The sequence below is a fragment of the Sinohyriopsis cumingii genome, chromosome 1, assembly GCF_028554795.1.
Source record: "Sinohyriopsis cumingii isolate HCF-2022 chromosome 1, ASM2855479v2, whole genome shotgun sequence".
NCBI classification, from domain to species: domain Eukaryota; kingdom Metazoa; phylum Mollusca; class Bivalvia; order Unionida; family Unionidae; genus Sinohyriopsis; species Sinohyriopsis cumingii.
The window spans coordinates 64,622,985-64,645,074 of record NC_142961.1 but is presented as its reverse complement, the minus strand read 5'-3'; the positions used below and the strand labels follow the sequence as shown (position 1 = coordinate 64,645,074).

The 22,090-nt window shown below is 35.4% G+C and overlaps 1 protein-coding gene across 2 annotated transcripts in view; it reads right to left on the bottom strand.

The window, feature by feature from the left end:
- Window positions 1-4,467: 4,467 nt before the first annotated feature.
- LOC149807008 (large ribosomal subunit protein uL15m-like) overlaps window positions 4,468-22,090 on the bottom strand; it is a 54,431-nt gene continuing 36,808 nt past the window's right edge. For both annotated transcript variants that reach the window (XM_089960595.1, XM_089960589.1), the window contains exons 3-4: window positions 14,821-14,986; window positions 4,468-8,348 (exon numbers count right to left, since the gene is read on the bottom strand). In XM_089960595.1, coding sequence (XP_089816721.1) covers window positions 7,887-8,348; window positions 14,821-14,986 — 628 coding nt within the window. In that variant the 3' untranslated portion in view covers window positions 4,468-7,886. The remainder of the gene's footprint in view (window positions 8,349-14,820; window positions 14,987-22,090) is intronic.

The window sequence follows — 22,090 nt, the reverse complement described above, 5'->3', positions numbered from 1 at the left end:
TGAGGGGCCACAAGTGGCCGAGTGGTCTAAAGCGCTCACCGTTCCGGATCACTGCCATCTCACCTCTGTCTGCATGGGTTTGAGTCCAAGGCTCGTCTAGTGCGGGTACATGGGAAAGCCTGCCAGTAACTTCTCGTGGGTTGTAGGTTCTTCCCTGGGTTTTCCAGGGTTCTTCCTCCACCAGTTATACTGGCCGCCATGTATAGCCTATCTTGTGCTGAAAAATGGCGTTAAACCCTAGAACAACAACAACATTACTATTGAACTTATATAGACAAAGGGCAACAACTCTTGCTAATTACCTACCCTTGTAACCACTACCAGGTATCAGTATTTTAAAGCCAAATAAGATACCAACAAGGAAGCTCATGCAGCGAGGTGGTTGGGAGGTTTTTTTAAGTAATGTGGTCAGGTACATATTCTCTGAGAAACAAAATTAACTGGAAAATTTGCTTTCTCCTTCAGATACATTCCTCGATCTCACTAACATTAGGAGAATAGGTAATAGGCAGAGGGAATGCTGAGCATCTGACCTATACCTTAGGTATCCTTTGAGGGAATAAAAGTTCAATTCTCCATACAGTAAATAACCTATTCTCCTAATCTGATCAGCAACACAGCCTAGGGACACGCAATCTCTGACCAATATCCAGTTAAGATGATTAGTGAAAAATTCTGACAAATGTTCCTGGGTAAATCAAAGTGAAGCTAATAGGATGAGTTGAGTTGGGTCTGGTACTCATTTGAGCCACTTCTACTGGACCCACCAAATTTCAACCTGAGGCTCACAAAGATCACTCATTTTATTAGCTGAAAACTTAATGAGGTGACTCTTATCTCTTTAGACTTCAGAGTATGCAGAGCATATAACCCACTTCAGCCACATGGATACGGCTTGAAGGATGATATCCTATTTCCCAGCTTTAACTGGAAGAAAGAGTCACTGTATGTGCCACAACTTGCTTCTTTGCAGATCAAGAACTGCTTGACGGCATGAATATGGCTCTCAACATGTATCTGGACCAGAGGGAGTGTACAAGAACTGACTGCCATCTAACAGTAACCCATTCTGGGCTACAAAGCCTGGTTGCATCAAGATGACCACCAAACCATCCAATCTGAATTGTTTGAGTCAACAGGAACTATGCTATGTTTTGTAATATAGTAGCTTCAGCGAGGTGCAGGCAAAAGGCCTGAATTATCTTAATTGAGCCAGGTCAAAACTCGGGATAGATTCAGTTTTGGAAACAGGGTAAGGGATTCTGGTAGAGTCAGATTAAAATTGGCTGAAAGGTCTTACAAATCTTTGTCCAGACTGATATTATATCTGCTATGATGCCTTAATGTGTCCAATATCATTAAGTAGTAGCCTTTGATGGTAATTAGGGTCAACATCTTTTCAATGATCAAAAGACAAAAACATAATCATGATTTAGGCACTCAAAGGGATGTTATTGACTCTACACCAGTCCCTGACAACCAGCCACTTTCCTTCATAAGCCTTCAGAGAAGAGGACCATCTTGTTTGTGAGATTTTCTCCACAATCAAACGCTTAAATTCTTTCTCTAGCAAGACCATCTGGACAAGAGCCAATTGTAAAGATAAAGACAGTCCAAACGGGTTGAACACCTGTGACCACAGTTGTCTGAGAAGATATGGCTTGTCTGGAATCTTCTTGGACAGCTCTGTCGCAAGATCGAGTAGATCAGTCACCCAGGACTTGTACTACCTGAGAGGAGCTGTCATCTTGCAATCCTCATCCTGCAGTTTCTGTTTATATTTTGGTACTTGGATTGGGGAACCTCTCCCAACTGATTGACAATGCGTCCATAACCCATGCGTCTGGTTCTGAAAGTGAAGAGATAAAAGTGGGCAACTTTTGATTTCACCTTGTCACAAAATGTTTTACAATGAATACCCCCAAAGTGCACAGATCTGGAGAAAACTGTCAATAAAGTCAAGTCTAGCATAGAAAATGTGGCAATGGTTCAAATCAGCTTCAAAGTGGCATGGAATACATTCCTGTCCACTTTATAATAAAAGTGGTAAAGACGTGAGGGGACCCGAGTGGCCGAGTGGTCTAAAGCGCTCTCTGTTACCGATCACTGCCATATCACCTCTGTCTGCGTGGGTTCAAGTCTAGGATTCGGCCAGTGTGGGTATGTGAGAAAGCTTGCGAGTAGCTTCTCGAGGGTCAGTGGTTCTTTCCGGGGATTTCCCAGGTTCTTCCTCCACCAATTAATACTGGCCGCCATGTATAGCCTATCATGTGCTGAAAAATGGCGTTAAACCCTACAACAAAGACATGTGAACCGATTAAAATCTTTTATCCAGAGCTGGAAAGTCAGCATAGAGTGGGTTTTGTACCACTGAGATGAAAATTTTGATGGAACTTGACTTTCTGAAAAGAAAGCATTTGAATTCCCCCATGGTTACAAATTCTTCCTCAAAGACGGTCATTAATCTCCCTAATTTTAGCCAACTGGGGAAGCAGCCTAAAGAATGGAATCTTCTCATTGTTGAGATCTAATGATGCTTCAGCTTTATAGCTGTGCATGGCAGTATGGAGTGGAGGGCATTCTGAAACCAATCACAACCAAAATATATCTTCTACTGCAGCCTTGAAACTGGTTTGATTTGAGTATTGTATTATAGAAGGATTGTCACACTCACTGTGTGTACTGTGCCAATTCTGCAGTGCCATCATCTCTGTACAAGACATGGTTTCTCCCCATCTGATAAGCTGTTAAAATATCATTAAGTTCATTATGCCAGATGAAAGCACCATGCTAGAACAGCTGACTGGTTTGCCAGGAGTATGACTGATATGGCTGCTGGCCAGAAAGGAGGTCCAGCTGTCACCAGTACTGGCCACACTGGGGACATGCCTGACGGACCCATTTTTCACTAAAATCCCTATCAGAATCTTGGCATGTCCTAGAAGGCACAGGAAGATGAGTGGATCGTCACTAAGATCCATGTTGTTGTATGGAGATGTAGCTATAATTATGGATGGCAGATGGATCAATGAATAAAGTCAATAAACTGGGACTGGGCTAGCTGGATATCCAGGATGGTTCTGGACGGTGAACTTGTATTAAAATAAGGATCCAATGTATCTAGCAAAAACCTCATGTGCCTGGACTTAAAGGCCTAAAGGACGTACCTGGACATGCTGGGAGACATACACCCACTGATCTTCCTAAAATTGGGGACCATTCCCAATATGAGTCAGAAAAACCCGTAGAAGCAAGATATGCAAACAAGGGTAAAATCAATGTGTTGTTCTCCTGAACCCAATGATGCCTCAAAGATGGTAGACTGCAAAACTTCAACATTTTGTCCCAAATTTTCACTGTAATAATATAGCCAATGGTTAAAAATGACACATTTTAGGTGAGTGGGGGGGCCCAGCAACATCACCGCAAGGATATCAGTGTTATTTTTTTTGCGATTTACTCTTTTTTCTTCTTCTCCCTTTGGTTGCTTTTTGTACAACTACAGTCTAGACTTCTTCCAACCATGAAGCACGCATGCTGCAGGGAAGAGATGAAGAACATACTAGTTAAGACTCGTGTGTATCTTCCCATGTCTTAAAATTTCTTGCATTTTACATGGTTGGTTGATATTATATGCTGAACAACAAAAGAAGAATTAAAAAGCATACATTAATAGTTCAGAATGTGAAGAAGTCACCAATACAATGCCTGTTACTAATGGAGTTAGTGAAAATAGTGTCCACTTAATCAAGAATGACATCTGTTCAACAGCAGTGTGTTGTCATGTTGTCTAAATAGACACAGAATGTGACAATTTCACCCAAACAAAATAATGTATGCAACCTGTAAAGAAATTATTCCTACACACAAATTCCAAATTCCTTAGGTGGATGACTAAAGTTTTTCACATACTGGCATGGACTGTTGACAAGGCACACCATATGAAGTTGACAGTATGGAAGTGAAGCTAAAAACTAGTGACACCTGGGTGTGGCATCGGGAGGTAATGGACAAAAGTTATTGCCCTTTGTGTATCAGAAAAGTGTTAAACTTTTGTCTTTTAGTAGGGCTGGATTCAGGATGTACCAGGCTTATATCTGTAATGTGAGTGTGATCAGGGAACAAATTTGAAGGAGAAACTGGAGTGCTCATTCATTCAACATCAAAATATTGCTATTACATGATCTATGCATTGATATTTCTCATTAAGTAGCTGAAAGTCTTGTACATAAGATGGTTGATCCAACAAATTTGGTAAAATTGATAACAATAATTTATTTTCTCACTATTGGATGAGTACAGGACTAGTCCATATCCTGCCTATTTGTGCACACATTATGCATTGCTCTCAAGAAAACCATCACACAACTATCTTCAACACTCTACAGCACTGAATATTCATTAACAACTTGTGAAGAACTGTGAATCAATCACTTTCTCAGTGAAATGAAAAAACAAATCTGAAAGTACACTTAATTTTTCTTTTTATTTTTACCAAATCACAAACAAATGACTTATTCTGATCAATAATTTGTCTATCTTAGCTAAACGTAAAAAGAAATATCTGCAGAAAACAACTTAAACAGAACTAGTTTTTTTCCTCTACCTAATGTGAACACTAATTTTAAAATAGTTTTATCCATGGTCTCCAATAAAATGTGCAACTTTAATGTTTTATCACTTCATTACATACAAAATTGCAATAATAAAATGATGTCCCCCATACAAAGTGAGGTATAGCTGATGAAACCTGGGTGCTTAAAAGCAGAGGATGTAATTTGCTTTATCCAACAATATCAACACTAGCTTTGAAATCCAGTGTAAACTATTGCCATCAAAAAGTCATATAATTAAAACCTGATTATTTAATAGGTTTGGTTCTGAAATTTCTATTAGCTTGTTTCCACTCACAGGGTCCCATTATACACCGTTCCCTGGATAACTCGCGATCCCGCTTATAACGCGGTGTCTGTCTTGGCTCCCGATTTTTTCCAGAGAAATGTATATAAAATATCTTTAAAATATGTTGAACATGAAAAAATTACGATAAGAATTGATAAATTAAACCTTGATACATTGCTCGTTTTATCAATGAAAATGGTGATTAATGCCCATAAAAATATAATCCATATTTTGAAATTTGCAAGTTCTAAAGAAGAATTAATTTCAGAGATCTCAAAAATGCTTAATTACCCGTATTTGGATGCCAATTTTTGATCTGGGACGCAGAAAATCACTGAGGCGGGAGTCCTCCATACGCATGTAATAGGTGTGCGGGAAAATTCAAAGATTTGCCGGTCCTGTTTCAGCTACCTGCTTTGTGGGAAATGTGTTGATCATTTAACTGTGTTGATATTTACAATGACAGAATTCAGTGACTGAAAGACTCTTTGATGTACTGTTGCCATTTTATAAGAGTACATTAAAAAAAAAAAAAGAATATGATGCAACAGCTAGGCGGCTAGTTCAAAGGCTCTGACTGGTGGCCGAGTGAGAAAATGTACTGATATTTAGTGATTGAATTCAGAGGCAGAAAGACCCAGTTTTAAAATCCTTGCGAGACCTCTGTTTAAAGATATCATATATTATGTAAGTTTTTATGATAAAAAGTTGTCGGTATACTGTAAATGAACAGTCTGGTGAAATAGCGATCAATGAAAACTTCTGGTAAATGCTAACAGGTGGCAACAGAGAATGAAATAAACACCAATTAAACGTCTTCCTGTGTGAAAGTCACGTTCTAATCCTTTAATTCCATTTCAGTGTAAACATTATAATCACAACATATTCTGTTCATTGAAAACCTGAAAAGAGTCAATCGACCGTCACATCGAAACCCGTGAGTACTTCTGTGAGAACCTAATTACATGTACATGCCGGCTTTGTTTTGATCAACAACTTGGGGAAGTGTTTGTTGCATTAAAAAAAAAAATCGATTACAAGAGACCTGAGGTGCTGGATTAAGGGTCTTGGAGCTGCCTTTGACGTAAAGCAAAACAGTAACAGAGACAACGACGATGATAGTGACTTCGAATGTTTCAGTGAAACTGATGTCATTAATGCCGAGGATGTTTGGGAGAAATTCGTACAGACTCATGGTCCTGAGATGGGCGTTTCTCTTGATGATATGAAGGAGTGGATTGTGCTGACAATGATTGCCCCACAGCCGAATACATGTCAGATGAAACTATAATTAATTCTATAACGAACAAATTTGCAGCAGAAGACAATTCTAATGAGTAACAGAAGTGTTGAAAGTGATGCAGACGCAGATGTTGCACCCCCCACCCCTCTGCACAGGAAGCAATCAAATATTTTGATACTGCCGTAAGGTGGCTGGAGACCCAAAATATTGACTATGTAAAGCTCATGCAGTTGAGAAATCTGAGGGATTTTGCTCGGCGGCAGAGAAACCAAGGAGTATCACACACACAAAAAATTGACTGATTTTTTTCAAAAAGTGAATTGATATTTGTCAAGCGTGGCACAAACGGCAAGTATTAACTTGTTCTAATTTACGTTGTTTTAAATTTGTAGACCAATTAAATATGTTAGTATTGATTAACCCTTGTTTTTTTTTGTTTTCGATTTTACTTCTATCGCATTCAAATCTATATATGTATCTATCGTTCGATCGACACTGTTTCTCGAAAAGAATCGATCTTTTGTATATAAAAAACGTATAATTTGGATCAAACAATAAAACTAGAATGTATCCAATTCAACATAAAAATTAGTGACGTAGTACACAATGTGTAAAGTGGTACACATGTTAAGCAAACGGAAACCACGTGGAATAATGTTTTCGATGATTGCTTCAATATACTGTAATTTATCCTGAAACTAATGTTGTCCTATGAGGAAATAATAAAGTACACCGTTATGAAGAGATATTTATTCACAGTTAATCTCAGAACGATTATAAAGTGAGTATTCAACAGTATAATCTGCCTACCCCCCCCCCTTATTTTTCCGTTATGTCGTCACTTTATTGGTTTTGGACTTATTTTATAGGTCCCTCGAAAGCTCGCGCCTCACTTATAGTGCGGTCGATGTTTCTGGACCCCGATGCGCGCGAGTTATCAAGGGAGTGGTGTAGTAAGAGCTACATGAATTTTTGATAACCAAATCTGAACCATTAAACATTATGATGGCTGATTTGTGCTGTGTCACACTAACTTTCAACAAAGTGTCAATAAGAAAGCAACAACACAGTGAAATAGCAAACCAAAGGGACAAACTTAAGAGAGCTAAGTGACAATCTTATAATTCTTTTGGTTACTTTCTCACTTTCATGTGTTGGCATTTTATATAGTTACTTCCATGAGTGTTGTTTGTCATTTTCTTGTTTTGTTGCACTGACACTTTCTCATGTCTGACTTTGTCCCATTTTCACATTCTGGTTCATGTGCAATGTATGTAATGTAGTGCTTACAATACTGTTGTCATGCTGCCTTGGGAAGGAACAATGATGGAGATGGGGTCAAGTTTCTTTATTTTAAAACTCAACATCAGAAATGTTTCACTTTTATCTGCTGCCAACTAATGGCAGCACTGGACACAGCCCTTTAATAAAATGCCAACAAAAAATCTGATCACCATTTGTGCTTTCAGTGATTGCTAGTCCCAAGAGTCCATTTGCCTGATCCCAAAATTATTTTATTATCTACAAAACTTGAAACACAAGTAAGCCCCTTTCCCAGTTGTTACACAGTCAAATTTGAAAAGTTTTCATAACATGCATTATAAATTTACTTAATACATTATTTCACAACTGATTTTCATATGTTGTTGTTTATCTTGTCAAGGTAGTGTCCATATACTAGAAAAGACCAAGAACTTTGTTATGGGTTTATAAATTCATAATCTACATCAAAATCCAACAGTTAAGAATGATAATACTCCTTCCATTCCTGTGCCTTGGGTTTAAGAATTACTCTATCTTTTAGATTCACCACCCATCCTGGTGCTAAACCATAGAATATTTGTCTAGGGTCTTTTCTCTGCTTCAGCATTTCATACAGTGGATCTTTACTAAAGTCAGGGACTTCATATCCATATTTCTGAGCTAGCTCCAGTCTTGCCTCAGCTACTTTTTCCGGGTCAGCTAGGTAGCCTCGGAAATGGGGATCTGTGTAATATTTTATAGCATCTTCAGGTGGGAGCTTGCATTTTGGGATCGGAATGCCTCTCTGAAAAAAACTTTCTGGATCAACAAGTGCCATTACACTCTGGATATCATAGAAGCGTGAAGTGATAACACCACCATTTCTCTCAATAGCAGCTATGACATTTTCTGTTGTCCACTGTACCTCTATATTGACTTTGGCTTGGAATATATCAACCCCCTGCAAGAATAAATAAGGTATTAGAGAAGACAAAAAAAGATGCAAAGGTTTAATTATCAAAGGGAGTTTCCAGTTAAATACTGGCACTAACAATGGATATCTTTATCTTGCATTAATATAAGAATATATCTTTAATGAGTCACAAAATGTATCATTTTTGTACCACAAAATGAAATCTATCCAGTATTATTGCTGGAAAAGAACATTTTAATGTTTTATACACCAATCTTGCTATGGAATGGAAAACAAAGAGATTAAATGCACTCTTCATCTTCCCATCATCTTTTTTAAGTTCACATTATTCTGGATAGTATTATGACTAATCAAAATAGAAGTCCATGTAATGCAGATTTAAGACATTGCTCTTTGTCACAAAATGATTTCTGGTTGCCAAATATGATTCATGCAGAATGGTCACATTGCATGATGGGAATCTTGTATTAAGAATGCATTCTTAACGTGAAAAATACTGAACTGAAAGAAAATAAAAATACTTCAAAACTTTTACACATTCGCTATGATGTACATTATAAATTGAAGTATTTTTCCATTCAGGTTGGCTGTGTACAAATGACCCAATGCATGTTGGTAAGATAAAGGAGGCTTTCATCTAAGGTAAATGTGCATGTATAAATAGGGTTTAATGACCTGTCGACACAAACATAGCTATATTATGCTAATTAAAATTTAAAGGTCTCACATAATCCCCCATCCCATCAAAGGTAAATGAATTAATCTTTTAAAATACAAATCTAAATATATTACTCACTGAAACAAAAACATGGAATTCTTTTTTTCACATAATCAGTGCAGCAATCAATGAGGAAAACATACAAGGAAATTTTTCCCACAATCCCCAATTAAAATGCAAATGACACAGTATGGTTACGAAGTGGAAGCAGACTTATTTGTGAAAAAAACAACCTGAAGTGGTTCAATCACAGGAGACTTTATAAGGGCCAGTTTGCCCAACTTTTGGCTTCTCACCCATTATGGTGAACAATTAATCCCCTCCAAGGCTGCTTTATGCTGAAGTGTCATGATGGATTGGTAAGTACTTAGCAATTCACCATCATGGTCCCCCTGCCCATTATATACTTATCATTGCTCATTACATTAACAGAATAATGGACAATTACATAAATTTAAATTACTACTGCAGTAAATTCAAATAACATTCTCTTTGATACAAATTTCTTATTACATTTTCTTATTCAATACAAGAATTTCTACGGTACAGATACATCAGAACTGAAATAACTGTCCACACTTATATTAACTCTATCATGGGTGTTTTCTATATAATTGCTGCAGAGTTGTAAGCCAACCTTTTTCCAGGATATAAGCAGTTGAACTGTTCCATTTTCTTATATATTCTTTATTGCTGATTAGCCTAACTATCACTCAAATCACTGGCATCATTCATATAAATTCACTCAGTTCCTACAACCTCTGAATTTATATTTGCATTCACATCAGACCAAGAGGTAAGCATGATAATACTCCCTATCACATACAATGACTTTATGACATACTTAAATTCTTTGATTCATTTGATTACAACCCTATCAACCCATTAAGTAATCTTGATGAATGAGAAGCTTGCCACATTATAAAATCATGTGTCTTCATGAAATAGTGGACTTGCTGGATACATGGAACAAGATAGCCAACATTATGGATAGATATTATGGGTAGACATATTGGAGCACCTTTAATTATGTATAATTATCAATGTTTATGTGCACCCTCTCAGATTTTACCATAACAAACAAAAACTCAAGGGCAGACTGGAGAAAACATTTATATGTTAGCCAATAAATATTATTTAAAAAGAGACTAGTGTTTTCAACACGTGTGAAAAAAGGAGGGTCTGCTTCTATGCATGACCATTATTTGCCTCAGAATGTGAGAAGAAAAGTTAACATTGTTAATTTAAAAAAATATACCATACTAACTTAAACACCAACCTGACAAGCACAGCATTCAGCTTGTTTCTAAGCAGCATTAATTAATGCCACTATTTTAAAGCAAAATTAACCATTGGAGACATGTACAATTTTATTCCAAGTGACAACCAATGAAACTTAAAATGAAGAAAACAGAAAACAGAATTGTACATTTACAATGGAAGTCTTCAGGTTCTTAAGTAGTAATTGTCAACAGTATTATGTGCTCACCTAGTCATGTAATGCATAACTTTATGTCAGCCTTGATTCACATGGCCTATTGTAACAAGACCTGGCTTTGAATGAATCAACGCTAAGCAGCCAATGTCAACATCATCATTATAAAGGACTGACATAATCAGCATGCTGATTTCATTTTGGGTGTGATTTACATTACAAAGAGCCATGTGACTTCACTGACTTCGAGTGTTATTATCTCAACAGCCCCAATTATGGCCCAGCAAAATTAGGGTAACTGTCTGAAATAAAATTTGATATTGCTGAAATGAATAATAAGGTGGGAGACTATTATGATTCTTTGACTTACCTCTTTCACTCTCTCTGATGATTACATAACAATCTAATACTCAGAGATCTGTTGGGTTATTTTCTAACAGATACGAAATAACTTGTTCCATCAATTATAGCTTGCTTGCTTGCATTTACATGTTTTGGTCTTAAATTATACAATGTTTGGGATTATGAGATAGATATTAATATCCATACAATCTCTCTCTCTATGGGGTGTTAGCCAGTGGTTTATGGAGGAGACAGATATAGCTATCTATGCTACAGTACTGTGATCACTGCCAACATTTTTAGAAATGGCATTAAATATACAAAATGCCACAAGATAATGCACAAAATTTGTGATAACACAATAATGGCACTTTAACATGACAATACTAGGAAACATCAAACTTGAATTTAAAGTGCAGCAAAGATTTCAGAAATATTTATCTGCAAATAAATATATAAAGTTAGACATAGTTTTTGCAAGATATATGTTCTTACTGAGGCAAAATCAATATTAACAAAACCCACAATTATTTGCAAACAAATATCTAATCACATAAAGAAAGTCTGATCTTTAATTACAACAAAGCTCATAGTTCACGACAGCCTGCATTTGTATATTCTTCCTAACAATATTTCTTTTTTTATATCTTTTCTACAGTCACAAATAACAATTTATTCATTTTCATTCCAAATTGGAATATTTTCCTAATTTTTATATACTGAAATTTATACAGTTTGCAAAGCACTGTTGTCAATCAAACCTCTGATTCTCAACATGGCAATACTAGGAAACATAGGTTATAGAGGCGCGCAGTATCACCAGGATATCATTTTACCACTGTATTTATTTGCAGTGGTATCTGCCATCATACTTTTTCTCTATAACGGTACTTCAGGAGTTTCCAGCAGTAACGAATTATGGAAATTCTAGTACTAATATTAGTACCCTTACTCGTACCTTGTGGACAGGGTACTAACATGAGCATATACGTGTTAATGGAGCAAGCCATGTATTCACACCTGGCGCTCTCTTAGCCTAATAATAACACTTTAAACATATTCCTTGCATATAATCCAATAAATTGAGTAGTCCTCTTATTTAATACCAGAAATATCGAAAATCATTGCAGAAATAGTTGAAAAATCTCGTTTACCTTTTTTAGCCGATATTTTCGTTTAGATCGTCCTCCATATTATTTCAAATAATGATTACTTCCGTTCTCAGCCTCGTTTGTTTGTGTGCCATATAAGGACATGGACGCCTTATTTGGAAATGTAAACAAATCTTAGTAAAAATTTGGCGCTGTTTGGGTCAGAAATTCTGCGCATTAAAAGTAAATACGGTGTATCGGCAACTTTGAAATTCACCAAGAAGCGATTATTCACACTTGATTGATAATAATATAGTGTAGAATATCCAAAATATGGTCTGGCAAGCCTTACGTAGAAAAGGGGTCACGGCGAGAGTCTCGCGTTATCTGTCATGGCGTACAGTATAAGGTTAGAGTAACCATGCCAATTTATTTTATCGTATAAGGGCTTAATAAATTCAAAATAAGCCAAACGTCTTTCACAGCATGATTATACTTGAGTAGTTGATTTCTATACTGTTTGTTTTTCTGACTTTAGTGATGATATTTTTTGCTCCATTACCTGATATGGGATCAGTTCGTAGCCTCAACCACAACAAAATCAAGTTGAGGCTACGACATCGTAGCTAGGGAAATTCCTGAGTAATCTTGTGACAAATTGAATGGTATTAAAATAATGTTTTCATTTTTCATGACAAAATAATTTCAAATATTATCACTGTTTTATTTATATAGCAGATATGTTTGTCACAAATTAATTTAGATATTAGAAATATAATTATATTTATGAATCTTGAATCACATTTGACATGTCTCAAATATGCCAACATGGTGGTCAAATGGGATGTTGTAAAAGAAAACGGACCAAATCCAACTGTTGGAAAAATTTGGGAATAAAGTTAAAAAAAAGGTCATTTTGTTTCGTTATTCACTAACGCATGTTAATGTGTTAAGTACATGTTTTCAATTGTAAGATTAAGAATTATCCTGGGATTTTCAGGAGTGCAGATATCTTTTGTATTCATTTTATCTAATTTCTCCAGTCCACTAAATATTTTCTCATTAAGTCAGTATATTATATGTTTACTGGTACTCCCTGATAGTCATCTTGTCCCAGGTGTTAGGCTCCCACTCAAAGTTTCCATGCCTATTATATCAATAGTGTAGCTAGTAAATTGTAGGCTTCAGTGTTCACACTTCCTATTTTGTCAACAAACTTTTTATTGTCAGCACAATATTTTTTACAGGTTGTCAGCTATAGTGTAAGCTTAAACATCCCACATTTGGTACAATTTTTAGAAGACAACTTATACAACAGTTAACATACACATAACAAATTCATATACTGGAAGTGTAAGGCACTGTTCATTTAATTACAGGGGTGTCTAGACTGTGATTTTTCTTCTGGAAAAGATAGTTTTAAAAATTTCACCTCAGGCATTTTTTTCTTTAAATAATGGATAAAATATGGTGTTATATTACTTTCAATCAGAGCAAAATATATTTTCCACCTATCTGAGAGCTGGAAATGTAAAACAAAATGAATCCCATATCCCAGCTCCAGAAAATTACATTGTTGCTCACTAATTGTGATATATCATGGTACATAGTGCTGTATGTTTGAAATACTAAGGTACAAAACTTCCCTTGTATCCTTCAGAGAGAAGATATTTTAAAGAAAACAAAACAAAGAAAAAACCCAGATTATGTAGCATATAGTTTAAAAATCGTTTCTCATTACACTAAATTTTATATGCACTGCGTTTGTACATAATAAAATTCATGGGACATCTTGATAATAATAAGTCTATTAATTTTTTTTAACTCAACATTGGATCAAAAATTGATCAATTTGATGCTACATCAACTCATTAATATTCAAGATCTCATTCATTATCACACTCCTGTGATTTCTGGACCCTAAATGCCTGGCCAAAACCAGGTCAGATATATGGCCTTCAGGTGGTAACAAGCCCAGCTAATCAGATACAAGATAACCTCTTTAATGTGTCAACCTCACTCATATCGAACTCGTCCATGAGATTGATGATATAAGCCCATATTTCATGGCTGATAAAAATTTGATCTGAAATATGGCCAATCTGATGCACTGATGCAAAATCAAGTTAACATCCATGTATTTTGCTTATTACTGAACTTGTCAGAGAATTAAAAAATATAAGCATATATTCCAAGTTTGAGCAAAATCAGATCATAAACATGATTACAGAGTGGTAAGAACCTCAACCAATCAGAAACAAGATAAACCTATTTAATATGCAAGGATCTGGTTCATTAATAAACCTGTTTCAGATTGATGACATAAGGATGTATTTCAAGTTTGATCAAATGAACATCAGAATAATGCCATCAGACTGTTAACAAGCTCAGCTTTTCATATGCCAGACACGGTGTCATACAATAAACTCATTGGGCTTTATGGTCAGGTGAGTATCAATGCTTTTTATTACTTGTTTCCTCCACCCCCACTCCCCGATGAATCTGACTCCCAATAACAATACACCCATTCTGGACCATGATCCAAGGGTTGTAACCCCAAATCCATTACAAATATGTTGCATGTCCTCCAGCTATGAATACAAGTACAAAATTTAGTAAAAAAAATTAAATACAAAATGTGTAATTAAATTTTTTGTTTATTATAGCTCTGATCCCTGTCCTGATATACCAGGAGAGGGGTTTAAAGAATCATAACCATCTTGTGTATGGTGCCCAATTGGCAACGTTAGTACTGAGGAAAATTAAACTCAGTGGATTGATAGACAAAGATGATCACAATACCCCCCCCCCATCCCAAATGACCCAACAACAAAAAAGCCATTGCAAAAGTGATAAAAATGTCTCACCTGTGCTTTTTAGACATGACAAAATCTGAGTTTTTGTCATACATACCTCATCAGTCAGGTTTACTCCATAGTGATGGTGTTCAGGATTGCACTTAAATAACTTGGTGTTACAAAGAGTTGTCAGATCAATAGGTTCATCCGGATTTACCCGTCCCAAGTCAATCATCCTTTGGAGTTGGAGAAGAGACAAGGGTGGATACTGTCTTTTCATGCTGGATAAAAGAAAATGTATAAAGTTACAAAACTGGCTGCAAGTATTATGTCCTCAAATCATTTTTCAGCTCTTTCTCCCTGACTATTAAGTCACCACATTAATTATGTCTAGCACAATAGTTTGACAAGTCACTTAAGAAAACAATTTTTGTGTTTGTATCGCTTTACAAATGGAGGAGGTGTGTGTGTGTGTGTGTGATTTGGATCTTTAACGTAGCTTTAACAATGTTTCAGTCATATCGCTACAATGTCTGCAGTGTGGCAGAATTTTCTAAGCTAGATTTCAAGTGAATCTGAATACTGCACATAATTCTTTTGACTACTGCAGGATTAAATGTTAACAAACAATCAAATGGGGGTTATTATTTTTTCGGAAATGGACAGTGTGATTCACTGGTCTGTTGATTGTATGATGACTGTCTGACAAGGCCATGTGCTCACAATGGCAGGTTTAGATTTTTTAAAATTGTTATAAAGCAGCACCCAGTAATTTCAACAATCTTTAGTGGAAAAAGAGCCCAGGAAAATCCAAAAACTACTGGCCCATGTGAAATTACTGGCAAACTTTCTCACACAGCCATATTGGTCAAGTCAAAACTCAAACCCACACTGACAGAGGTGACCCACACTGACAGAGGTGACATGTAAAGTGATCTGCTATGAAAAGTACCTCAGACCACTCAATCACCTTGGGCCCCATTTACCCTGGACTGATCAATATGTTTACCCAGGATGCATTGAAAGCAATCACATGACTTAATAGATATTGTGTTGATAGTTAGATTAACAATTCTCAGCTTTTTAAAGAGATGATGTTTTTAAAGAAAGAATAACAATATAAAAGTGAAGTAATGATTTGCTTGCACAGTTGAAATGAACATTCACAAGTAGAAAATTTTACCATCTTATTCAAATAAAGAGACGAAATGATAAGATATTCCTTTTTCTTTTCAAGACAACTCATCCTATCAAATTATTAAACCAAAGTCGTGTTTATTTTGGCACTAAGACCATAAAGTACTTCAAGAAATTACTGTAACATTTTGGAAGCCCTGTCACCATCATGGACAGATCCAAATTTGTGTTATAACAATGTTTGTTATAGCAGGGTTTCATCATATGATTGTTATTCTTATAAAATCAATTATAAACTAAAGGAATATTTATAAATTATCAACCAAAACATTTTAAAAGAAACAGAACAAGAGCCATTCAAAGGCATAGATGCTCTCCTGTCCAACAAGAATTTCCAGGAATTCAAGATGAATATCCAGAAATTCAAGATAAGAATATTTCTTCTTTTTACATGCTGAGTGATGAAACCATATTTGATTATTCTGAGCAAACACAAGATTTTCAAATTTGCCCTTGTGGCACCCATAATGGATTTAAAATCAGTATCATTTTCATTAGGACCAACTAGACATCAGAAGTCTTTTGGTTAAATACCATGACCATCCATTCATTAAGAGTAACAACAAAAACATTTTCAAGATAGCTGCCATGGTGGCCATACTGGATGTCAATCAAGCACCATTTTATTTATGGCCAGCGTGAAATGAAAATCCAATGTTGATATGACCATCCATAAAGGACAAGTAATAAAAAATAAGATTTTTAAACTGGACACTACTGCTGCCACATCAGGGGTCAGATTAGAACGTTTATAATTCTGGAACCAACTAGATATTATAAGGAATCTTCTGAAAGTCACCCAATGTTGATATAACTTTCTGTTGAGAAGTAGCGATAACAAGATTTTGGAGATGACCATAGTAAAAGCCAGTTCAGCATTTATGAACAACCAGTGTTAATAATAAGTCTTCATGCACAAACCTCATGCTGATACAATTTTCTTTTTGAAACGAGTAGTAATAACAAGATTTTCACAATGACTGCCATACTGGATGTCAGATTGCCAAGCTAGATATCATATGAAGTCTTTTAGTGACAACCCTATGCAGAAATGATCATCTCTATTCAGGAGGAGTAGCAATAACAAGATTTCAACATGGCCACTCTCTTGCCCATCATGTATATCCGAGTGATAATATTTTTCATTTAGGACCAACTATACATCACAATTAGTAATTTATTAAAAACACCATGTCAATATGACTTTCCAGTTAAGAGAAGTAGAGATAACAAATTTAAGTTGACCGCAATAGGAGGGATTGTCGTGGGCTTTGCCAATGTCTCAAATTGCGATTTTTTTTCTCCCTTATTGGCGACAAAATATACCATCTGGTGATTTTTTTGGTGACAACCTTTTTGGCTGTTTAATTTGTATATAAATCATGGATCTGAGTGGAGACATTCAAAGGGACCACGAAAAGAAGCCACAAACTTGGATACACAATGCACTGAAATCTATCTGTTGCATAAACAAATCCTTTGTTCGGATTGACAAACCCATCTTTACAGTGCATTGTTACATCATAATTCACTTATGTTGCCATCTGGCTTGATACTGATGCTGTGATACACTCAGTCATGCTACTGGACTATACCTACAATCGACTAACGTCTGAAGACGTAAACAGAAACAACTACAATTAATTGAACAATGACTAATCCTTCAGTTTAAAAAAAAAATAATTCAATGAAATAGTTTTGTAGAAACTTCATAGAAAACTGATTACCTTTGACGTAACGATTGCTGTATTATATACTGTCAAGAGTGCAACTTTATCATAACATTATGTAAGTTAGACATTGCATGTGCATCATGTCATCCTAAGAGTAACTTAACAAAATTAACTCCATCTGGATTTAGTGCAAAGTCATCAGACAACACAGTCACTGAACCTAATGTTATACCTGACAGTCCAACATCATCTACATGTAGTGATGGTAACACCACATCATGATAAATGGGTCAAAAGTTCCCAAAAATTTCTCGACAGCTGCAAACTTGGGCGTCAGTGGCTGAGATATGATACAGAGTTAAAGTGTATCACATGTTCTGTGCTGTATGTATCAAGGCACAAGTCGTCAATTCATTTACAACTGCTTGTGATATTTTGAAGAAGGAGTGTGAAAACAAACAGGAATCCTGCTGGGTTAAGTAATAAAGTATATGGTAATTTTGTTCACTGATCTTTTACTTTTGCCATCAATCCCATGTTATGACTCCAGGAACTTAAACTATGCAACAAGAAATAGTGTTATGTATATTTGATTTAATTTATATTTAATTTAATTGTTCATAAGTTTTAAAATCTTTTTATTTTTAATTTCATTACATGTCAAAGTAATGTAATTTTGTTTACTAGGAATTTGATATTTTCCAGAAATTAGTTTGACCTGACTGTTAGTCGTAAACAACTAACTTTGTATCTTTTGCTGATCTAGTTCTTGACCTTGACTGAGAATCAAGTAATCAACTTTTTAATGTGTGAATGATAATAGTGACATTGAGGCTGACTGGGACTATGTGACTTTAGATATTTCTATGATGTTCTCAAAATTCTGGGGATTTGACCCTCATCCAAGAATTTGTTTTGCACCTGAAGTTACTGTATAACCTTTGTCTATAGAGAAATTAGTCAGTTGGGCTTTTATACTGGAAGTGTTTGTTTGTGATCAGTTTGGAGTTATTTTAATTTTTATTCAAATTATTTGGATTCTAAAAGATTAATTCTTTTTCCTGGAAATATTTGAGTGCTCATACAGAATTTTTAAACAAAGATATTTCTTTAAATTTTATTCAGAAATTCAAACACTGGAATATTGTTTGTGAATCAGCAAAGAACTGTAGACACATTCATAGTATAACGGTTATAGTATATGTCATTGCCTTCCATTTTGGATTATTCATCAGGACTTGAACTTGAATTCATCAGAACATTTCATTACCAGGACTTCTAAAATTTAATTTGTGGATTATTCTTGGATCAGATTCTTAAACCATAAGTTCTTTTTTTCCTCATTTTTACAGTGTTTTTCCAGGCAAATAAATTTATATTTGTTATATTTTTCAAAGCTCGTTGTTTTCACTCTTTCTTTTGTTACTGTTTATTAGAGCTTAAACACGTAACATAAGACAGCAAAACAAACAAGATATGCATAATTGAAAATAATTTATTTCCCAAAATACAGGAGTGAAAGAATTAAATTAATTTACAGCATAGTGAATGAATTCCTATTTTCTAAAAGACCTTTCAATTCCAATAATTCCAAGAAATCCGAATACATTCCAATGAAAAATGTCCCTTCTGTGTTAAAGTTTCAAATGTACAGAAAGATTTCCAAAGAATTCAAATAGTCATTGAATAAATTTAGTTAATATCGATCAGTTATTCTAGTGTGTCATGCAAAAAATAAATCCTTTCAAAAACCAAGTTGGGAGATTGAATCCGAAAACATCCTGATTGAGACATACCATCGGAAAGTTTTTTGCAGCATATTTAAACATTGTTTTCACTAAATATTCACTGATTTTTTGGGTCCAATGCACGTGAAATTCTCAAAAGACACACCATGTCTCCCTGTGGTGTGTATTATTCACCTCCCCCTCAACGTGCCCAAATTTCATATTCTGGTCGGCTGTGACCAAACTGCATAATAGCTAAAGGTTCGACTCAAGCCTCATCTACATACTTCAAAGAAACCACCTGTTCTATAATGAGTGAAAGCACTAGCAATTGACTGACAAATAAACAATACCCAATAAAAGATACCCTTTTCTGTTATAACTAACAATGCCTAAAATGGGTGTGAATTTATGTTAATAGTTCAAATGTGGTCTCAAACTACCATACATATGATAACTATTTCCCACATTTTATATCCCACCTTATTTCCTTAGTGGTAACTCATATAGGCATGTAACACTGCTTACTAAATAACACATTTATTTCGAATTATTTGGGGTGGGGGCACATATATTCTGTGATCTTTTTCTTCATCCCTTCTTTTAGTTTAATGATGGTAATTAATGCTTATACATACGGTACATTAACGCCAGGTGTTGACTTGTGTAAGTTACATTGGTGGGAATGGTGACCCTAGTTTGCTTGTCGAGAAAAAAATCTACAGCATTCAGTGATCATTCTTGGGGTCGAGGAAGTAATTCACTACAAGCAAAGCATGTAAAGCACAGCAAAAATAAATTTCTGAACTCCTGGTTGACAAAGATGTACTTTGTGAAGCTAGCCATAAAGGGAAGGGCATTTAATTCCTGACTGCATGATACTGACAGTCGCATTATACGTCACTTATCTTACATTGCAAAGTACGATCATAGGGTTTTTGTATTAAAATGTAATTAACTAAAGTTCCTTACGAAACCATTATTTGGAAAATAATGTACATAATATAGATTTGCTTAATACCTGATGTTTTATTAAAAAAAGAGTGAGAGAGACTGTAGATGTCAGGAAAGTAGATATTTTACATTTGATAATGCATTTATTTCAGGTTACAACAGTCATACCTATACACTAACGGTGACGCGAGATGCAAAGACCATGGAAGTAGTGCAAAACAGTCATGTAATGATTTATTTTGCAATATATTTACATTAATAGACTTGGAAAAATATTCACTACTTGTTCTGGCAACATTTTCTGAAAATTAGTGACAAAATATTGAGGATGGCGGGTTTATTTTGCCACAACTTTTTAAAAGCCAGGATCATCCCTGAATAGTAACCATATAGGATGTTAGATTGGCATCATTTTCATTAAGGACTAACTTACATCAAATAAATTGTTTTCTGCCAAAAACTCTACATCAATATGACTTTCTATCCAGTAGAAGTAATGATAAAATTTTCATGATGGCCATTTTGGCAGCCGTATTGAATATATATGCAGCACCATTTTCATTTAGGTGGCGCTCTACAGTTTCGTATTTTGCATAGGGATAGAATTCTAAAGAAAAAGAATTTCCCCGGCTTTCCTCACTGGTTATACTGGCTATTTAAAAAGACCTTAGGTTTAGTTCAAAGAACCTTTAATTCCCTTTATTTTGGTGTTCAATTGATGGGTGTAATATGGGTTATAGAGTATACAGCTTGGCCTTACTCCAGATGTGCACCTTTCAAAAAAGTGCTAGCTCCACTTGGTCATTTTCACTTCCTGAACTTAAGAGGTAAATTGCATAAAAAAAGAGCTGATAACTTTTTTAACATTTTATATATTTGGTAATTCATTCATTGCACTTTCAGAAGCTGGCAATGTCTAGTCTGGCAAAGTTCATTTTCCCTATTTTAATAGCTGCTATGGATAGTGTACTTTAGACTAAATCAGGCTGATTTTTTAACACAAGGAAGCAGTCATTTTACTTAGTAGTGTGCTTAGATCATGTACAATTTCCAAAAGCACAATATCCAAAGAAACATCATCCACATTACATTAATGTAGCATAGAGGTATGCCAACATTCTCTCTCCATTGTGCATGTTTTAAATGCAAACAACTTCACCTTACATACATCACTATCTCAAAAGTACATAATAACTGGTGAGTGCCACCTTAGGACCAACCAGACCATGTGCTGAATGCATGTGTAAAGTTTCATGACAATACTCCAAGTAGTTTATAAGAAGTAGTGATAAGAAACTGGTACTAACAGATGGACAGATGCAAAAAAAACAGACCATCCCATGAGCATTTCAGGGCTGTGACTAGTCAAGCTAACTAGAGTCCCTCGACGGGACTGACAGTCTACTGGCTGAAAAGAATTTTTAGGAATCAAGATAAGACCAATTCCTTTTAAGAGCTGAGTGTTGAAACCATCTCTGACATCTGCTGAAGTAACAAGACTGTAGAATTAGCTGCTGTGGTTGACATCATTGATATTATATTGGCACCATTTTCATTTAGATCAAATTAGACATATCAGAAGTTTCTTTGGTGAAAACCTTATGTCAATAAGACCATCCATTCCATGACAGCAACATTTTAAATACAACCATTGTGGTGGATGTATCATTGGCAGGATCAACTAGGTATAATATGAAGTCTATTGGTGAAAAGTTGATATAGCCATTTTTTGGGATGAATAAAAATAACAATATTTTCAAGCTGAATATTGAGGGTCAGTGTCTATTATTTTCAATGACAACCAACTACACACTATAAAAACTCTTCCTACTAA